This window comes from Macaca nemestrina, chromosome X, assembly GCF_043159975.1.
Source record: "Macaca nemestrina isolate mMacNem1 chromosome X, mMacNem.hap1, whole genome shotgun sequence".
Lineage (NCBI taxonomy): Eukaryota > Metazoa > Chordata > Mammalia > Primates > Cercopithecidae > Macaca > Macaca nemestrina.
This window is the reverse complement of record NC_092145.1, coordinates 35,556,093-35,576,853: the sequence shown is the minus strand read 5'-3', so window position 1 is coordinate 35,576,853 and position 20,761 is coordinate 35,556,093. Positions and strand designations below refer to the sequence as shown.

The 20,761-nt window shown below is 44.6% G+C and overlaps 2 protein-coding genes across 3 annotated transcripts in view; one reads left to right on the top strand and one right to left on the bottom strand.

Annotated features, from left to right (window-relative positions):
- The window catches only part of LOC105468408 (putative uncharacterized protein CXorf42), a 108,553-nt gene that overhangs the window by 31,201 nt on the left and 56,591 nt on the right, over nt 1-20,761 (bottom strand).
- LOC105468407 (rhox homeobox family member 2) lies at nt 738-15,593 on the top strand. 2 transcript variants are annotated; one of them, XM_011718541.3, is made up of 5 exons: nt 738-1,036; nt 1,220-1,622; nt 2,863-2,908; nt 5,963-6,061; nt 15,205-15,593. In XM_011718541.3, exons 1-5 carry the CDS (start codon nt 958-960, stop codon nt 15,532-15,534), a joined length of 957 nt encoding a protein of 318 aa, XP_011716843.2. In that variant the 5' UTR covers nt 738-957; the 3' UTR covers nt 15,535-15,593. The 2 variants fall into 2 exon arrangements, with proteins under 2 accessions (XP_011716843.2, XP_024644449.1); XM_024788681.2 differs by lacking the exon at nt 15,205-15,593 and having other exon boundaries at nt 5,963-6,544.

Sequence of the window (20,761 nt, the reverse complement as noted above, 5' to 3'; positions counted from 1 at the left end):
CCCTACTGCCCCACCCCAACACGTGCTCTTCTGCACCCAGGGCAAGGCCAAGCCCCTAAGGCATGCGCACCTCATTAGGCCCAACCCACAGCAAATAGCGGGAAGAGGAAAGGCAAGAAAGGAGGTCTCTAAGTGGATACACTGTTACTGAATCTAGGCGCCCAGAAGATGGAGGTTGTAGTGAGCCCAGATCGTGCCACTGCATTTCAGAGACAGAGCGAGACTGTCTTAAAAACAAAAACAAAAACAAAAAACAAAGAAAAGCAATCTCAGATGCTCTAAGCATTGTGCGTGTTTCTACCCTTGCACTTTGATGTGGATTCATTACTAAAAATTAATAGTGAACTTTCTCAAGGAGGGTGCTCCATTTTTACATAGTGCATTTGCGCAGCCCACAAGCTTTGCAAATCCAGGCCCAAGCTCCTGTTCCTGGAGACCTAGGAATCATGGAGCTAGTGTGAAATCTCTTATCGCCATAAAATGGGCTTGCACAATTCCGCACAGCAGCTTCCCCAAGTTCCACACTAATGCATGCCAGTCTACAGCACAACGCATGCAAGCACCCACCCCATCCTACTCCCCCGCCCACGCCCTACTCCCCCGCCCACGCCCTACTCCCCCGCCTACGCCCTACTCCCCCCTCCCCCGCACCCTACTCCCCTCCTTACTCCTCCCCCATCCCCTCCCCCTACCCCCGCCGCCAACACGTGCTCTCCCCCACCCAGGGCAAGGCCAAGCCCCTGACGCATGCGCACCTCAGCAGGCCCAACCCAGAGCAAAGAGCGGGAAGCAGAAAGGCAAGAGAGGAGGTCTCTAAGTGGATACACTGTTGCTGAGTCTAGACGCCAGAAGAACCTTCCAGGCTGCGACTCACAGTTCTAGCACTGCCTAGGAGATCGTGGTGGCCCCAGCTTAGAATCTGCAGAAGCACACAGCTCCATCCATACCACTCAGGGTATGGAGCCTCTGGACCAGTCTAGCCAGGATATCACCAGCTTGCTCAGCCTTGGAGTCGACTACGAGAAGGAACTACAGGGTCAGTACCTGAATAGGACTCATGCTTTTGCGAACTCAGGAAACCGAGGTTCCCTGGGAGAGGCGAGTCGACTGGATGATGTCCCCGCACTACCACTGCTCTGAGTGCAGCCCCTCACCGCCTCCTTCCAACACCCTCAGGACCAAGGCCTTGATCTTTCTCTTGGGGTTTCTGCTTTTCCAGATATGAATGCTGCGGTGCTGTCGCCTACTGAAGAGTTCAAAGAGGAGGAAGAGGATGCACCGTCTGAGCCTGAGCAAGGCACAGCAGCAGCAGGAGAAGAGTCAAAGTTGGCAGGAGCCCAAGGTGGAGAAGAAAAAGATGGCGGCGGCGGCGGCGGCGCAGGAGCTCCTGGCCTCCTATGGAAAGAAAACCGCGAGGGCAGCAGCGGCAGCGATGGCGACGATGAGGACAGCGACCAGGGCGAGAAGGAACCCAGACAGCAGGATTCGCCCCCACCGGGCGCTGTCGGGGGGCTGGAGCCTGGCAACGCGCAGGAGCCCAGCGTCCACGCCTTCACCCCCTTGCAGCTGCAGGAGCTGGAGCGCATTTTCCAACGCAAGAAGTACCCCAGCGAGTTCCTGCGGTAAGCCCATTGTTGGTTGGTGCGCGGTTTGCAGGGAGCACGTGCTGCTCCAGGGTGGCGTTTGGCTTTCCCCCAGCCCTCTCCTGCCCTCTCCCCTCCTGAACCAAAACCCACCTGGGGCCTGGTGTCGCTGCCGTCCCCTCCCCGCAGACCCCTGGCACCTGGTGGGTTCTGTAGTGGGGCTGTGCCTATTAGGCATCATGTATAATTTAAATGAACCAAGTCGGGCAACTTTGGGCTGAGGTCGGTTATGATAAGTAACTCCTATCGCAGCCGAGGCAGAAATAAAGGTTCGGTACAGCAAGTGCAGGGTCGCATCTTGACCTTATTTAAAATTCTGAGAAGTCTGTTGTTCGGCTGGGTTTCCTTTGGTGTTAATTGTTCTAAGTTTCAAATAGTAAGAACATATTTGGGCCGGGCGCGGTGGCTCAAGCCTGTAATCCCAGCACTTTGGGAGGCCGAGACGGGCGGATCACGAGGTCAGGAGATCGAGACCATCCTGGCTGACACGGTGAAACCCCGTCTCTACTAAAAAATACAAAAACTTAGCCGGGCGAGGTGGCGGGCGCCTGTAGTCCCAGCTACTCGGGAGGCTGAGGCGGGAGAATGGCGTAAACCCGGGAGGCGGAGCTTGCAGTGAGCTGAGATCTGGCCACTACACTCCAGCCTGGGCGACAGAGCGAGACTCCGTCTCAAAAAAAAAAAAAAAAAGAACATATTTATCTTGATTGACGATTTTTTTTTTTTGTTATGGGGGGTTATTTTTTATTTGTTTGAGAAACAGTCTCGCTGGGACACCCAGGCTGGAGTGCAATGGTGCGATCTCGGCTCACTGCAACCTCTGCCTCCCAGGTTCAAGAGATTCTCCTGCCTCAGCCTCCAAAGTAGCTGAGACTATAGGCGCCAGCCACCACTCCCGGCTAATTTTTGTATTTTTAGTAGAGATGGGGTTTCACCATATTGGCCAGGCTGGTCTCGAACTCCTGAGCTCAAGTGATCCTCCTGCCTTGGCCTCTCAAAGTGCTGGCATTACAGGCGTGAGCCACCGCCTTGATTTTTTTTTTTTTTTTGGCATCTCCTTTATTTGTGACCTGAGAGAAAAGTTCCTAACGTGAGGCTCAGCTGGATGTTACAGAACAGCCTACTGCGTGTGGGGAGTTGGTAGAATAAAAAATTAAACACAAGAATGAAACGACACCCACAACTCCAAATGCTAAACACGTGTGGTTTCTTCCCATAGGAGGAGGCTGGCAAGAAGCATGAATGTGACTGAACTCGCAGTGCAGGTCAGTAAACCGAAAAAGCAGTCGGGCAGGGGAGCCATTCTAAAACCTGCTTCAGGGCTTTGACACAACTTTGACCCAGACATTGTCATCTTGGTGTTTTTGTGTTTTTTTTCATGTATAGGCAATGAGGTCTGAATTTTGGGATCTTTGTGGCTGGAAAATGCAGCAAGGAAAGCTCAGCTTGTGGAAATTTCCCGTTACCAGAGGGAACATGACTATCCACGGAAAAAAAAATTAGTACTGAACGGTTTCCTTTATTCCTTGTGTATAAAATATATTATGCACTTGAATAAATTATAAATATATAAATATATGTATTCCAAATTACAAATATATATATATAAAATATATGAGTGTAAATTAAATATAGCATAATATATAAGATTAAACTCCTAGCACTGGTATCCTTTAGGTAGCACTTCCATGTGGAGGCATCCTGGGGTTTTCTGACCTGGGGATTATTCAAATTAATGCTCCAAAGAGCTCCATTAAACTAAATTATTTAATATATTTGAAACCAAGCATAAACTCTTTGGTTAAGAATTTATAAATGTTTAGGCATTGGGGTAAAGGAATAATTCACAACCAGAATGTATGTTTCCTGAAGCTGAGACTGATGGGGAGGTGATAGCATAAAGTTCAAGTGCCTGGCCCTCCTACTATTGTTTTTAAGTATTTGGTAAAGCCTTGTAGAGAGTGGCAGCTCTAAATTTTAATTTTCTGGAATACTTTGATTTGGCAGCCTGAAAACATTGCTGACATAGTTAGTTTTGCATTATGGTACAGATAGCAAAAAGGTTTGCAACCTTTGCAAGTTTATCTACAAATCAAAACAAATTTCAAGATCAATTTTGCATAAATTTCCACCAACCTAAGAAAGATAGAAGTGTTAGGCAAGAATTGTATACAGTCACACTCATGGCTTGGGGAAACTGCTCCCATTCAACTTTTGAAACTACCAAATGCATCAGTGAATATTTTCTTGAGCAATTTCTAGCATTTAAGAGATTTTTTGTTTTTTCCAGTTTGTTGTACTAATAGGAAGAGATGTGTTTTGTGTTATATGTTGATAGTGGCGGATGGCTCTCAGGTCAGGCTAGACTCTTACCTGTGGCAATTTGAAATACCTTTTTATTTGCTCAGGCAGTGATAATAAATTTGTAGGTCAATGGATCCAAAGGAGTATTTGCAAAAATGGAAAAGAAGAAAGAAAAAGCGGGATGACCCTAATAGCCTTTCTGCAGAGCTCATGTTTGTGAGTGCAGTGAGGGAACTATGCTGCGATTCTGTCAATGGTGGCATGTAGAAAAGCAGCCTGACAAAATGGGGCACTGAGTGTTGACATCCTGTTGCTCGCCATTTTCAAAGGCAGGCAATGCCAATTTGGGGGAGATGAAATATTGACGTTTGGGTGAATTGCCTTTCCCTTCCCTGGGTTTACATAGCATTCACTCAATGCAGTTCTGAAGGCAAAAGGACCACTCTCACTCAGCAAACAAGGGAAAAGGCATGATGTTCTCATTTATTGCCAAACATTTCAGCATGAATATCTCCAAAAAATTTTAATAGACGTTTCCTCCCTCTGTATTGTAACGATAATAAGGGCTGTTTTATGAAACCAACACTGAGAATGGGGACCTAATGTTGGCCCATAGCACATTTAGCCCACTTTTGGCATTACTTATGTTTATGAACCTTTGACCACAGCCACATTGCAATTGCCTCTAAACAAGCACTATTACAGTAGGCTTAAAATTCAGACTATGTATTCATGAGGGAGAAGGACTCCGAACAGTAAGATGGGAGAAAGAAATGGGGCATCAAACAGGGAGAGGAGTCCCTTTGTCCCGTAAAATTTGCAGTTTGGGAACTTCTAGAAGGATCAAAATACAATGGAAATGTCATTAATTAGAAGCTTGGGGGATAGTGTTGTTTAATGGACAGGTTTTATTTTTTGGTCTTTTAACAGTAGGCAGGTGTTTAGGGAATAGTGTTTGTTGATACCTCTTCCACATTACTACTGAACATGTTCAGAGATGCCTATTTGGACACTCCCGCTTTGGGGATGCTGATGAGATTGGGATCTTCTGTTTGAGTAGTGAGGCTAGATGGCTGATGGTGTCCCATGGAGCTGGGCAACCAAGTCTTTCCCACATCCTGGGACTGGGGAGAACCAAGTGAGCTGACCTTGTCCTTAGCCTGGGAAGAGTTGGAGGGAGGGATAAGTTGGAGCATGCAGAATTAGCAATGCTTCCTTTCTCTCGAACTCTCAACTGGGCAAAGCTTTTTGAGAATTTTTGTGAATTTGGACAACATTTGTGTCCTCCTTTCACAAAACTTCAAGCTGAAGTGTGAAGACAGTGTCTAGGGCTTCAGATACCCTCATTTCCCAGCAAGACAATCTAAACTCCCTGAGCCCCCTGTAACGAGACTTGCCTTGCAATATACCATCTTTTTAATTCTCAAGGAGTTTCGGAAAATGAATGACCCATTAGAGGTTCTTGAAGGAAAGAAAACTTGTTTTAAAATACAGTGTACTCTTACTGATTTTTTACTTTACACTGAGGATGGGCTTTTCAAAATGGGGGCCTCATCCTCTTGGTATGACTTTAAAAGGCACCCTCCCCATTTTTTCCAAGCTCAGCTTCCCCCACGACCAGGGTGACAGTGGCCTAGTAAGTAGTAGTTGGTGGGCAGCTGGATAGCTGATGGTCTGGTATCTGCAAGCAGATATGCCACACACAGCAATACCAGGAGGGATCGAGTTCCACTCATCAGCTACACCTGCACCCAAGAGTGGAAAATGTAATATTACAGATGAAAGGACAGAGACAAAGAAATAAGCCAAGCCAGAGCATATGTAGCACATACTTGGAGCTCACTCTGGCAAGGTGTGGTGTTCACCTTTCTAAGATATTTTAGTAGTCAGGAAGTAGCTTGCCTTGATGCACCGGAAAAGGTTAAGGGCAGAGAGAGTTGCTTGTTGTGTGTTTTCCCGTGATGAAATTAAATGCTCAATATACTAAACCTGTTTCTTTTTTCCTCTGATTGAAGATTTGGTTTGAGAATAGAAGAGCCAAGTGGAGGAGACATCAGAGGGCATTAATGGCGAGAAACATGCCGCCCCTCATGGTCGTGGGCCAGCCTGTCATGGTAACTGCAGTTGAGGCCATAATGGCACCCTTGTCCATCAGCAGGATGAGAGATGGTTACTTCTGGGGCTACAGCCATTCCAGCACCCTGTGTTTCTCCATGTCACCCTTTCCTCCTCCGTCCTTGCCCCTTCCAACTGTGTTTCTTCCACCTATGCCTCCCTCTGACGAGGCCCAATTTGGCCGGTTCCCTTTTGTTATCGGGCATTCTTTCACATTCCCCAATGTGTAAGGGATACCCTCTGTGCCACTTTTTGCCAGAGTGTGTTTGAGCCAGATTCGTAGTTTGCGTAGCACCCCATCAAGAGTAGTTCATCAAATGTCTATTAAATGTTTTAAAGAAAAGTAGATTATTGACCCATTTTTAGGGCACTTTTAAAAATGTTTCTATAAATATGTGAAGGGTATGTACATTTGTTTTGTGTGTCACATGGGGTCAGTAAGTTCTGAATAAAAATTGTTAAGAAATGCCGTTCAAACCGAATGTCACGGACTCTCCTCTCATGCAGTAATCTTGAGTCACCATTCGGGGGTTGTGCATGCCACAGAAGTTTCCCATGTGCCTATGGCAGGCTTACACTGACCCACACATTCTCTTCCACCCCCACCCCCAACATCCCATACTCATCTCCTCTCTGCCCCATTGATACCAGATACGTGTGCAAGATGGGGTGGTGTGAGTCCCTAATGAGAGAATAGTGTGTTTTAAGGCACTGCCAGGGTGGAAAACAGCAAAACCAAAATGGTATCGGGAAGGAAGCCAGCCCACTCTTAAAAATTCATTAAGTTTTTTCTTGCTATGGAAGACTTCTTTAAAGTAATTTTCTTTTAAAAATGTAAATGTAAATAATGCCATGAAATTATACACTGATTTAATGGCTACAATGGCAAATTTTTATATGGCTTACCACAACAAGACAAAAGGAAAAATATACCAAAAAGTTTTTTAAAAGTGATTATGAACATTGTGGTGATCCTGTGAAGTGATTGCAATGCCCGCAGATAAGGAGTCATGGTTACAACAATGTTTTCTCTGCAAATTATTTGATGGCCACTTTCACAATGCTTATGTTTTCAGCCTGACGGAAAATTCCATTTTCTTGGGTGAGCATGAACTTTCTGTCAAGCTGTCTGCTGCTATTCATTCCCCACTTCTCTCTTTACAATTGTGGGTGTCAAGCTTCAGCCACACAATTGCATTTGATGTGAGGGTTTGGCAAGGAGAAGGAGGTTTCTTCGTACCCCTGAAGTCACAAGCCTTGGTGGGAATAGGGAAAGTCCATGAATTCACTATGCATTTATGCATGCCCTTGGGCCAAGTGGATTGTTTTTTCTTCTCCAATTGAGATTTTCCCTTTCTTTCTTTCTTTTTTTTTTTGCTATTGTTCTCATTGTATTGTGCTTTGTATAATTATTTACAGTAAGTCCCGCATGTCAGTGTACATTCAGTCGGGAAATTGTTTCCATTTGGTACATTTTGTTCCAGTCTGTCTATTCCTGCTCATTATTTTGTTTTTCTACATTCAGACTAAAATATTTGGTAGCCTAGAGGTACTCAGAAATAGGCAAAGAAAGGTAAAAGAGGAGGAGGGGAGATTGAAGTCATACTTCCATTATCCCTCCTCATGGTTATCATATTCATAACATTTTTACACCATCAAAAGACATTTTTAGCCATATATGTTTCCTTTATATAGAAAATGAGATCTCCTGTACTCAGTTGGCATTTGTTTTCATGTATCTGATAAGTACCTCGTAGAATTATAGGTCAAGACATTGTCTGGCTCTGGTAACCTAGATTCTGAATTTCAAAGCAGAGTTCTTGTACCTTATGAAATTCAAATTCATAGAATTATAGGTAGGATGCCGTTTCACTTAAAATCACATAAAATGAATAGAAACTGACCTTGAACAACACATTGTCTAGGTAGCATACACTGGGACTAGTTCAAGGGGCTGGGTAGAAAACAAGTTAACAGTTTTTTTTTTTTGATGGGGAATATTACTGGAGACAGTACCCTTAAAACTTTCATTCCCTTTTTATTAGCAGCTAACATCTTATATGCCTTTACTATGTGACAGGCAATAAAATAATTTCCTTGGATGATTTTGTTTGATGCTCAAATGAATCCTAATAGTGAGGTTCTAAAGAAGAGGAAACTTGTCCATGGTCCAAAGCTAATCAGAGGAACAGGATGTGAAACCAAGTTTGTCTGGCTCCAGAGCCCATGCTTTGTCAAGTTTAATTCAGCAGTGGTGCACTGGGATGCCACAGTTAGGGCAATCTGGCTTTCAATCCCAGATGTGCCACTTCGCAGCTGTTTCCCCCTGGGCATTTTACTTAAGCTCTATAGTTTCATTATTATTCTTTACAAGATGATAATATATCAGAATTGATGAGAGTAATAAATAACATATGTAAGTGGCCTTCCACAACGCCCAGTCACAGAGTAAGCACACAGAAATGTTTTCTACTATTATTCTATATTATCTTTTATCATCACATTATTATAACCTGTTGTCCCACCTTTCCTATGTGGTATAACAGAAAGAGACCTGATTAAAAATAAGGTGGTCTGGGTTCTTGCTGCAGCTCTACCCTGTCTTTGTTTCCTTGAATGAGTTGCTTAACCTACTATATCTCTGCTGTCTCATGTGTTAGGTCATTCTTGTTTTGCTATAAAGAAATGCCTGAGGCTGAGTAATTTATAAAGAAAAGAGGTTTAGTTGCCTCACAGTTCTGCAGGCTTAACAGGAAGTGTGGTGCTGGCATCTGCTTCTGGTGAGGACCTCAGGAAGCTTACAGTCATGGTGGAAGACAGACTGGGAGCAGGCATCTCACGTCATGAGAACAGGAGCAAGAGAGTGGGTGTGGGAGGTGCCACACACTTTTAAACAACCAGATCTTGTGGTAACTCGCTCACTATTGCAAGGACAGCATCAAGCCATGAGGGTTCCACCCCCAGGACCCAAACACCTCCCAACAGGTCTCACCTCCAACACTGGGGAAAATAAGGATTACATTTCAACATGAGATTTGGGCAGAGACAAATATCCCAACTTTATCATCTCACCTATAGAATCATGAGAGTAATAGTCTGACTCATGTATTTGGAGCAGGTTTAGTGGTAAAAGTTTATCAGGCATAGTTCAAAAAATCAGAAAAAATAGGAATGAATGCCTTATGAAAAAAATCATTTCACACATTGTTTTCTAGAGTGTAGAGAGTACCATTCATGTTTATATGCGTGCTCAACCCCATTTTCCCAGATCAACGATTCCTGTTTGTCCTTTCTTAACAGAGAAAAGGAATCAAATGAAGTGAATAATACAGAGTGGAATTTTGTAAAGTGAGCAGAGTGGATATCTATAAAGGCTTTTCCATGTTTTGGCTATGATAATGATTTATGTGGCTGTCTATATAAAAAGGGTGTATCATTTAAACATGCCCTGAAATAGTTAATGATGAAATTTTGTGATGTCTCGATGTGCTTCCAAATAATCCCAGGTTGGGTGCAGGGATGTTGGAGAAATCAGCAAGGCTATTGATGAAACAAGACTGGATATTCATAATTGTTGAATGTGGGTGGTGGCTATATGAGTGTTCATCTTATGTTTCTTTTTATATATTTTTGACATTTCCTATAATTTTTTTTTTAAATAGTAAGGGTGGAAAACCTGGATGCTAACAGGGCCAGGAAGGTAACATAAATGAGGAAAACAAGCAGAGTGGGGACTGATAAACTGGGAAAGGATATGTCTCCCCAAAGGGAATGGCCACTACTCTGCTTCAGCCTAATATTTCTGGTCAGGACTTTGGGGTCCAGATCTGGCAGATTTTCCAGTTTGTAAAGATTGTCCATAAATAAGTGTTTACATGAAACCTTCTAGTCTTTAAATCTGAGCAATCAATTCAAATATGTTTTATTTCAAAGTACACTGGTCATCCAAAACAGATCTGCAGACCAGATAGAGGATGCAGCTTACACTTTGCAACCTATGCTTGAGAAGGTAACTTTAGGCAAATTCAAAACCCTGAGGCAATAGAATATGATTGAAAGCACCTCTAAAGCCAGCAATCGTAGGATGCCATCATTCCACCTTATTTATTTCTCATTATAAGTACTGTTCTCATGTGATAAAAGAAAAATTTCAGCCAAATTAAATTTAAAGGAGTTTAATTGAGCAATGGACGATTCGCAAATCGGGCAGCCCCCAGAATGACAGCAGATTCACAGAGACTCCAGTGCAGCCATGTGGTGGAAGATGTATAGACAAAAAAGGGAAACTACATACAGAAATCGGGAGTGAGATAGAGAATGGCTGGATTGGTTACAGCTCGACGTTTGCCTTATTTGACATTTTCATTTTACCAATAATTTTAAAAACTGTCTTTATTTCCCAAAGATTACTTAAGGCACATGAACTAAAAGGCATTATACTTTTTACTTTTCTGACAAAATATGTTATTTAAGCTTTTTTGTTTTTAAACCAATTAGTTAAAGCTCTTTTGTATATAAACATCACACACATAATACATATAAATACACAGACAGAAGTTAAAGGACACATTTTCCAAGCCAGGAATTGAACCCTGAACCCAGGCTGCCATTGTGAAGAGAGAGCATGGCCATGTGGTTACAAGGTCAAGTTCCCAAGGATATAGAAGAAAAGAGGGAAACCTTATCCATTTTTTTTTTTCAGGGACCTGCAGCAAAGCTTATAACTGATCAGTTTGCTTGGCTGTCTTGAACAGCGGGCTTACGGGTGTCTTAAGCCTATGTTCTATCTTAAGGTGCCCCTCATTAATGACAGAAAGTACGGAAAGACACACAAAGCATACCAAATTTGCTACAGCTTAAGACTAGCCTTACAAGTCCTTTTTTCTGATTAATTTAAACTTTGCAGGAGACAATTAGTGATTTTTACCATCCATTCAACCGGTTTGCACAGAGAGAGAGTGAGGCCAGAAGTCTGACTGGTAAATTCTTACCTGTTTGCCAGCATGCCAGGCTTCTCTGTGTTCCCTTTCCCTGAGTGGCCCTAGTGACCCAGCTCGCTGCATCACAGCCCTGGGGGCCAAGCCGCAACACAAAGGAAAATTATCTTTTTTTTTTTTTTTTTTTTTTTTTTTTTGAGACGGAGTCTCGCTCTGTCACCCGGGCTGGAGTGCAGTGGCCGGATCTCAGCTCACTGCAAGCTCCGCCTCCCGGGTTCACGCCATTCTCCTGCCTCAGCCTCCCGAGTAGCTGGGACTACAGGCGCCCACCACCTCGCCCGGCTAGCTTTTTGTATTTTTTTTTTTTAGTAGAGACGGGGTTTCACCGTGTTAGCCAGGATGGTCTCGATCTCCTGACCTTGTGATCCGCCCGTCTCAGCCTCCCAAAGTGCTGGGATTACAGGCTTGAGCCACCGCGCCCGGCTTCCGGAAAATTATCTTTTTCTGTTTTGGCCAGAGTAAAATATGTGTGACAAAACTTAGACATTAGCTACTCTGCTTAGCACCCAGTATTAAACTGGATGGCTTAAATTTGTCCTTAGATGGGTCCTGTCATCTTTAATCCAACTTCTGACTAGGAATTTCAACACGTGGTCCCTGGGCAAGATGGTCACCCCGAGTAACAGAAAAGATAATAAAGGGAAAGGAGAGAGAGAAAAGCATTGCCTGTGGCAGGGTGGGGAAGGTGAAGAGCTCAAGGAGACCAGAGAAAGACTCACCCATTCACTGCAGTGACACTGAAAATGAAAAGTTCAGGTGACCACTTGTCAGTAGTGAAGGGATCTTTTCCAGGAGTTCCATCAGCTGTCAAGATTCCCCTTTGGGGGAGGAAAAAGCTCCCATCTCCCATGGTCCCGCACATGCCTAATCCTGTCACCCACAGCTGTCAGCAAAAAGTGTAAGACAGATTAATCCAAAGAGAATAGCACTTAACATTCCATGGTGCCAAACCCGTCCTTAGCCAAAAGGGATTTTACCAAGAGCCCTCATTCTTCAATGTATTTTAATGTGGTGGTGTTCATCTGGAACGTTCCACCGTAAGTTCAAGTGATTCTCCTGCCTCAGCTTCCCGAGTAGCTGGGACTACAGGTGCGTGCCACCACACCCAGCTAATTTTTTTTTTATTTTTAGTAGTGATGGGGTTTCACTGTGTTTAGCCAGATGGTCTCGATCTCCTGACCTCATGATTCACCTGCCTTGACCTCCCAAAGTGCTGGGATTACAGGCGTGAGCCACCGCATCCAGCCTCTTGTTCTCTTATTTTCTCCCAAACATACAGAAACTCTCTCTCTGTTCTGAGCCAACTAAAGCTGGGGGTGGAGTGACATAGGTATTAATACCCCTGTGGCCGCCACCACAATGACTGTGCTGGGTCAGACCTGAAGCCACCCAGCACTGGATGTCACCCAAGGCCTGTTGTAACCACTCCCTGGCTACTGCCTGTTTGCTTAAGGCCCTGGGCGCTACAATGAGCAGGTGGCAAAGCCAGCCAGGCCTGTGTCCTCCCCTTCAGGTCAGTGAGTTCCCCCAGGTCCCAGGTGGGTCTAGAAGTATCATCCAGGAGTCAGGGACTACAGTCAAAAACCTTGTAAGTCTACCTGGTGTTCTATTGTATTACGGCTGAACTGGCACTCAAACCACAAGACCTAGTCCTTCCTGCTTTTCCCTCCCCTTTCCAAAGGCAGAGGAGCCTCACTCCATAGCCACTGCCACCCCTGGCCACAAGGAGTACTGAAAGACTACCACCAATGTTCCGTTAAGGCCCAAGATCTCTTAAGTTAGCTTGTGGCAAATGCTGCGTGGCCTGGGACTCACCCTTCAGGGCACTGGGCTCCCTTCTGGCCTGGGACAGGTCCAGAAATGCTGTCAAGGCCTGGAATCTGGAACTTCAAGAACCTTCTTGGTGCTCTAGCCCCTGTGGCAGTGTTGGTACCTGAAGAGGCAAGTCTCAGAGGCTCATGATGGCCCTCAATGAACGATGGAAATGTTAGGCAAGAATTGTCACACTCATGGCTTGGGGAAACTGCCCCCATTCAACTTTTGAAACTACCAAATGCATCAGTGAATATTTTCTTGAGCAACTTCTAGCATTTAAGAGATTTTTTGTTTTTTCCAGTTTGTTGTACTAATAGGAAGAGATGTGTTTTGTGTTATATGTTGATAGTGGCGGATGGCTCTCAGGTCAGGCTAGACTCTTACCTGTGGCAATTTGAAACACCTTTTTATTTGCTCAGGCAGTGATAATAAATTTGTAGGTCAATGGATCCAAAGGAGTATTTGCAAAAATGGAAAAGAAGAAAGAAAAAGCGGGATGACCCTAATAGCCTTTCTGCAGAGCTCATGTTTGTGAGTGCAGTGAGGGAACTATGCTGCGATTCTGTCAATGGTGGCATGTAGAAAAGCAGCCTGACAAAATGGGGCACTGAGTGTTGACATCCTGTTGCTCGCCATTTTCAAAGGCAGGCAATGCCAATTTGGGGGAGATGAAATATTGACGTTTGGGTGAATTGCCTTTCCCTTCCCTGGGTTTACATAGCATTCACTCAATGCAGTTCTGAAGGCAAAAGGACCACTCTCACTCAGCAAACAAGGGAAAAGGCATGATGTTCTCATTTATTGCCAAACATTTCAGCATGAATATCTCCAAAAAATTTTAATAGACGTTTCCTCCCTCTGTATTGTAACGATAATAAGGGCTGTTTTATGAAACCAACACTGAGAATGGGGACCTAATGTTGGCCCATAGCACATTTAGCCCACTTTTGGCATTACTTATGTTTATGAACCTTTGACCACAGCCACATTGCAATTGCCTCTAAACAAGCACTATTACAGTAGGCTTAAAATTCAGACTATGTATTCATGAGGGAGAAGGACTCCGAACAGTAAGATGGGAGAAAGAAATGGGGCATCAAACAGGGAGAGGAGTCCCTTTGTCCCGTAAAATTTGCAGTTTGGGAACTTCTAGAAGGATCAAAATACAATGGAAATGTCATTAATTAGAAGCTTGGGGGATAGTGTTGTTTAATGGACAGGTTTTATTTTTTGGTCTTTTAACAGTAGGCAGGTGTTTAGGGAATAGTGTTTGTTGATACCTCTTCCACATTACTACTGAACATGTTCAGAGATGCCTATTTGGACACTCCCGCTTTGGGGATGCTGATGAGATTGGGATCTTCTGTTTGAGTAGTGAGGCTAGATGGCTGATGGTGTCCCATGGAGCTGGGCAACCAAGTCTTTCCCACATCCTGGGACTGGGGAGAACCAAGTGAGCTGACCTTGTCCTTAGCCTGGGAAGAGTTGGAGGGAGGGATAAGTTGGAGCATGCAGAATTAGCAATGCTTCCTTTCTCTCGAACTCTCAACTGGGCAAAGCTTTTTGAGAATTTTTGTGAATTTGGACAACATTTGTGTCCTCCTTTCACAAAACTTCAAGCTGAAGTGTGAAGACAGTGTCTAGGGCTTCAGATACCCTCATTTCCCAGCAAGACAATCTAAACTCCCTGAGCCCCCTGTAACGAGACTTGCCTTGCAATATACCATCTTTTTAATTCTCAAGGAGTTTCGGAAAATGAATGACCCATTAGAGGTTCTTGAAGGAAAGAAAACTTGTTTTAAAATACAGTGTACTCTTACTGATTTTTTACTTTACACTGAGGATGGGCTTTTCAAAATGGGGGCCTCATCCTCTTGGTATGACTTTAAAAGGCACCCTCCCCATTTTTTCCAAGCTCAGCTTCCCCCACGACCAGGGTGACAGTGGCCTAGTAAGTAGTAGTTGGTGGGCAGCTGGATAGCTGATGGTCTGGTATCTGCAAGCAGATATGCCACACACAGCAATACCAGGAGGGATCGAGTTCCACTCATCAGCTACACCTGCACCCAAGAGTGGAAAATGTAATATTACAGATGAAAGGACAGAGACAAAGAAATAAGCCAAGCCAGAGCATATGTAGCACATACTTGGAGCTCACTATGGAAAGGTGTGGTGTTCACCTTTCTAAGATATTTTAGTAGTCAGGAAGTAGCTTGCCTTGATGCACCGGAAAAGGTTAAGGGCAGAGAGAGTTGCTTGTTGTGTGTTTTCCCGTGATGAAATTAAATGCTCAATATACTAAACCTGTTTCTTTTTTCCTCTGATTGAAGATTTGGTTTGAGAATAGAAGAGCCAAGTGGAGGAGACATCAGAGGGCATTAATGGCGAGAAACATGCCGCCCCTCATGGTCGTGGGCCAGCCTGTCATGGTAACTGCAGTTGAGGCCATAATGGCACCCTTGTCCATCAGCAGGATGAGAGATGGTTACTTCTGGGGCTACAGCCATCCCAGCACCCTGTGTTTCTCCATGTCACCCTTTCCTCCTCCGTCCTTGCCCCTTCCAACTGTGTTATTTCCACCTATGCCTCCCCCTGGCCGGGCCCAATTTGGCCGGTTCCCTTTTGTTATCGGGCATTCTTTCACATTCCCCAATGTGTAAGGGATACCCTCTGTGCTACTTTTTGCCAGAGTGTGTTTGAGCCAGATTCGTAGTTTGTGTAGCACCCCATCAAGAGTAGTTCATCAAATGTCTATTAAATGTTTTAAAGAAAAGTAGATTATTGACCCATTTTTAGGGCACTTTTAAAAATGTTTCTATAAATATGTGGAGGGTATGTACATTTGTTTTGTGTGTCACATGGGGTCAGTAAGTTCTGAATAAAAATTGTTAAGAAATGCCGTTCAAACCGAATGTCACGGACTCTCCTCTCATGCAGTAATCTTGAGTCACCATCTGGGGGTTGTGCATGTCACAGAAGTTTCCCATGTGCCTATGGCAGGCTTACACTGACCCACACATTCTCTTCCACCCCCACCCCCAACATCCCATACTCATCTCCTCTCTGCCCCATTGATACCAGATACGTGTGCAAGATGGGGTGGTGTGAGTCCCTAATGAGAGAATAGTGTGTTTTAAGGCACTGCCAGGGTGGAAAACAGCAAAACCAAAATGGTATCGGGAAGGAAGCCAGCCCACTCTTAAAAATTCATTAAGTTTTTTCTTGCTATGGAAGACTTCTTTAAAGTAATTTTCTTTTAAAAATGTAAATGGCTGGGCGCGGTGGCTCAAGCCTGTAATCCCAGCACTTTGGGATGCCGAGACAGGCGGATCACGAGGTCAGGAGATCAAGACCATCCTGGCTAACACGATGAAACCCCGTCTCTACTAAAAAATACAAAACACTAGCCGGGCGAGGTGGCGGGCGCCTGTAGTTCCAGCTACTTGGGAGGCTGAGGCAGGAGAATGGCATAAACCCAAGAGGCGGAGCTTGCAGTGAGCTGAGATCAGGCCACTGCACTCCAGCCTGGGTGACAGAGCGAAACTCCGTCTCAAAAAAAAAAAAAAAAAAAAAAGTAAATGTAAATAATGCCATGAAATTATACACTGATTTAATGGCTAAAATGGCAAATTTTTATATGGTTTACCACAACAAAAGAAAAGAAAAAATATACCAAAAAGTTTTTAAAAAGTGATTATGAACATTATGGTGATCCGGTGAAGTGATTGCAATGCCTGCCGATAAGGAGTCACGGTTACAACAATGTTTTCTCTGCAAATTATTTGATGGCCACTTTCACAATGCTTATGTTTTCAGCCTGACGGAAAATTTCATTTTCTTGGGTGAGCATGAACTTTCTGTCAGGCTTTCTGCTGCTATTCATTCCCCACTTCTCTCTTTACAATTGTGGGTGTCAAGCTTCAGCCACACAATTGCATTTGATGTGAGGGTTTTGCAAGGAGAAGGAGGTTTCTTCGTACCCCTGAAGTCACAAGCCTTGGTGGGAATAGGGAAAGTCCATGAATTCACTATGCATTTATGCATGCCCTTGGGCCAAGTGGATTCTTTTTTCTTCTCCGATTGAGATTCTCCCTTTCTTTCTTTCTTTTTTTTTTTTGCTATTATTCTCATTGTATTGTGCTTTGTATAATTATTTACAGTAAGTCCCACATGTCAGTGTACATTCAGTCGGGAAATAGTTTCCATTTGGTACATTTTCTTCCAGTCTCTCTATTCCTGCTCATTATTTTGTTTTTTCTACATTCAGACTGAAACATTTGGTAGCCTAGAGGTACTCAGAAATAGGCAAAGAAAGGTAAAAGGGGAGGAGGGGAGATTGAAATCATACTTCCATTATCCCTCCCCGTGGTTATCAGATTCATAACACGTGGTCCCTGGGCAAGATTATCACCCCAAGTAACAGAAAAGATAAGAAAGGGAAAGGAGAGAGAGAAAAGCATTGCCTGTGGCAGGGTGGGGAAGGTGAAGAGCTCAAGGAGGCCAGAGAAGGAATCACCCATTCACTGCAGTGACACTGAAAATGAAAAGTTCAGGTGACCACTTGTCAGTAGTGAAGGGATCTTTTCCAGCAGTTCTATCAGCTGTCAAGATTCCCCTTTGGGGGAGGAAAAAGCTCCCATCTCCCATGGTCCCGCACATGCCTAATCCTGTCACCCATAGCCGTCAGCAAAAAGTGTAAGACAGATTAATCCAAAGAGAATAGCACTTAACATTCCATAGTGCCAAACCCGTCCTTAGCCAAAAGGGATTTTACCAAGAGCCCTCATTTTTCAATGTATTTCAATGTGTTGTTGGTCATTTGGAACGTTCCACTGTAAGTTCAAGTGATTCTCCTGCCTCAGCTTCCCGAGTAGCTGGGACTACAGGTGCGTGCCACCACACCCAGCTAATTTTTTGTATTTTTAGTAGTGATGGGGTTTCACTGTGTTTAGCCAGATGGTCTCGATCTCCTGACCTTGTGATTCACCTGCCTCGACCTCCCAAAGTGCTGGGATTACAGGCGTGAGCCACCGCACCCAGCCTCTTCTCTTATTTTCTTCCAAACATATGGAAACTCTCTCTGTTCTGAGCCAACTAAAGCTGGGGGTGGAGTGACATAGGTATTAATACCCCTGTGGCCGCTACCAATATGACTGTGCTGGGTCAGTCCTGAAGCCACCCAGCACTGGGTGTCACCCAAGGCCTGCTGTAACCACTCCCTGGCTAATGCCTGTTTGCTTAAGGCCCTGGGCGCTACAATGAGCAGGTGGCAAAGCCAGCCAGGCCTGTGTCCTTCCCTCCAGGTCAGTGAGTTCCCCTAGGCCCCAGGTGGGTCTAGAAGTATCATCCAGGAGTCAGGGACTAGAGTCAAAGAAATATAAGTCTACCTGGTGTTCTATTGTATTGCAGCTGACCTGGCACTCAAACCACAAGACCTAGTCCTTCCTGCTTTTCCCTCCCCTTTCCAAAGGCAGAGGCGCCTCACTCCATAGCCACTGCCACCCCTGACCACAAGGAGTACTGAAAGAGTACCACCGATGTTCCGTTAAGGCCCAAGATCTCTTAAGTTAGCTTGTGGTGAAAACTGTGTGGCCTGGGACTCACCCTTCAGGGCATTGGGCTCCCCTCTGGCCTGGGACAGGTCCAGAAATGCTGTCAAGTCCTGGAATCTAGAACCCTAAGAACCTGCTTGGTGCTCTAGCCCCTGTGGCGGTGTTGGTACCTGAAGCCAGCAAGTCTCAGAGGCTCATGATGGCCCTCAACATGGTGCCTGTCTATTGCTGCTAGGTATTCAGGGTTCAAGGGCTCTTCAGTTAGCAGGTGATGAATTCTGGCAGGATGGGGTCCTTTCCTTCAAGGCAGTGGGTTCCCTTCTGGCCCAGGGTTTGTCTAGAAATGTCATCTGGGAGCTAGGGCTGGAACAGGGGCCTGATGACTCTGACTGGAGCCCTATCTTGCTGTGACTGAGTTGGTATCCAAGATGCAAGACAAAGTCCTCTCAACTCTTCCCTCTCCTCTCCTCAAGCAGAAGGAAGGGTCTCTTTTAGAGCCACATGCTGTGCATCCTGGGGTTAGGGGAAAAGTGATGCCAGTGCTCCCTTGGCTGTCCCAGCTAGTGTCTCAGCACGTTGTGTCCTGCCCTACCCCCACCCCTGCCAAGTCCACTGTGTCTGGACCTAGTTCAGCCCTAGGACTCACCTAAGAGTTGAAGTCCTTATGACCTAGGCTGCCTTTCAAGTTTAGTTAGAGACTGAGAGCACTTTGGCCCTTCACGGTGAGGTTTGCAGGTACTCAAGTTCAGACTGCTGGGATCAGTAATTCCCCTCTGGCTAGGGCTGGTTTAAATGCTCCTTCTGTGAGTGGGCATCAACTGAGTTTGGTCTGGTTTTCCTTTCTGCTGTAACAGGACATTGCTGAGATCAATGCTTCACAATTGAACTGTGAAGCAAAAGAACTGTGTTCTCCCTTCCCCAGTGTCCAGAGACACTCTCCACAGCACGTCATGGCTGCGAGGGTCAGGGAGGGGTACCGTTGGTGATTCAGGATTGTTTTTTCTATCTCTTCAGTGCCTCTTTCAGTGATACGAAATTAAAACCAGGTACTGTAAGTGCTCACCTGATTTTTGGATTTGATGAAGGTGTTTTTTTCTGTGTAGGTAGTTGTTAACTTGGTGTCCTTGCACAGAGTCGCAGGAGGACGATCAGTGGAGCTTTCTATTCTGCCATCTTGCTCTGCCTCCTTTCCTAGCCACATTTTCCCCTGCTTCCTGCTCCGCCCCTGGGTGCTGAGCACATGAGTCTTCAGAACACACCAAGCTCATTCCCACCTTGGGGCCTTTGCACTGGCTGTTCTCTCTGCCTGGAATGCTCTTCCTACAGGTTTTTGCATGGCTGCCTCCTTTATTGCATTCATGATTCTGCTCAAATGCCCTCCCTAAGCACCTGAGCTAAGATCCCCAACCCCACAGTGCCTCTACTTTTTTGTTTGGTTATTGGCTCTCTTGTTTAATCTCTGTCTTCCTACAAGAGGGCAGGATTCAGAATTTAAACAGTGCCCTGACACATAATGAGAGCTCAGTCATCTTCTGTTAAAGATAAAAATGAAGCCACAGTTTAGGTATACCCGAAGGCCAACCACTCATAACCATGCAACCAAAATTTAATTCATCCCGATTTCCCCAAACACCATCTCTAATCATAAATACCAAACATAACCTTTACATCTTTGTCAGCATGATTCAGTGAAATTAAACCAATCAGCTATAGGCAAATCAGTTTAAACAACTCTGTTTACCTTAAAAAGAATGTTAATGTAAAACAGCCAACCACAAAAAAAATCAAAATATTCTCCTTTATGCTTTATAAAGTGTGCTATGACTGCCATAAAGTGAGCTTTCTACCACTTTGTTTGAAGTCTCCTGGATCATGAGCTGTACTTTCTCTTACTATGTAACAGTAAACTTTAAAATGTTTCCTAACTTGATCTGATTCTAATTTTGACACTTCCAATAATCTTGAGAAATGCTCCTGAGCACTTTGGATCTGGTATTCTTAGGGCAAACATTCTCATTTTTCAAAGCAGAAATTGAGGCCCAGAGAGAGACAGTGACCCGCCTCAAGTCATCAAGTTCCAGCACTCTCTTTCCTTACTCCCTTGTTCTCCTGGTCTTGGGGACATCAGACATCTTTAAACATTTGGTCTCACTGTAGAAACTTTGAGACTCAGTGTTCCCTAGAGGGACAGAACTAATAGGATATATATATATGTGTGTGTGTGTATATATATGTGTGTGTGTATATATATCTCGTCCATATATATATATATATCTCCTCCATATATATATCTTCTCCATATATATATCCTCCATATATATATATATCCTCTCTA

Excerpts from the sequence above, each read along its gene's own strand:
- LOC105468407 (XM_011718541.3), top strand. The coding sequence starts at position 958 with ATGGAGCCTCTGGACCAGTCTAGCCAGGATATCACCAGCTTGCTCAGC. Across the intron at positions 2,909-5,962 it reads TGACTGAACTCGCAGTGCAG|ATTTGGTTTGAGAATAGAAG; the intron begins GTCAGTAAACCG and ends CTCTGATTGAAG. Across the intron at positions 6,062-15,204 it reads TCGTGGGCCAGCCTGTCATG|ATTTGGTTTGAGAATAGAAG; the intron begins GTAACTGCAGTT and ends CTCTGATTGAAG.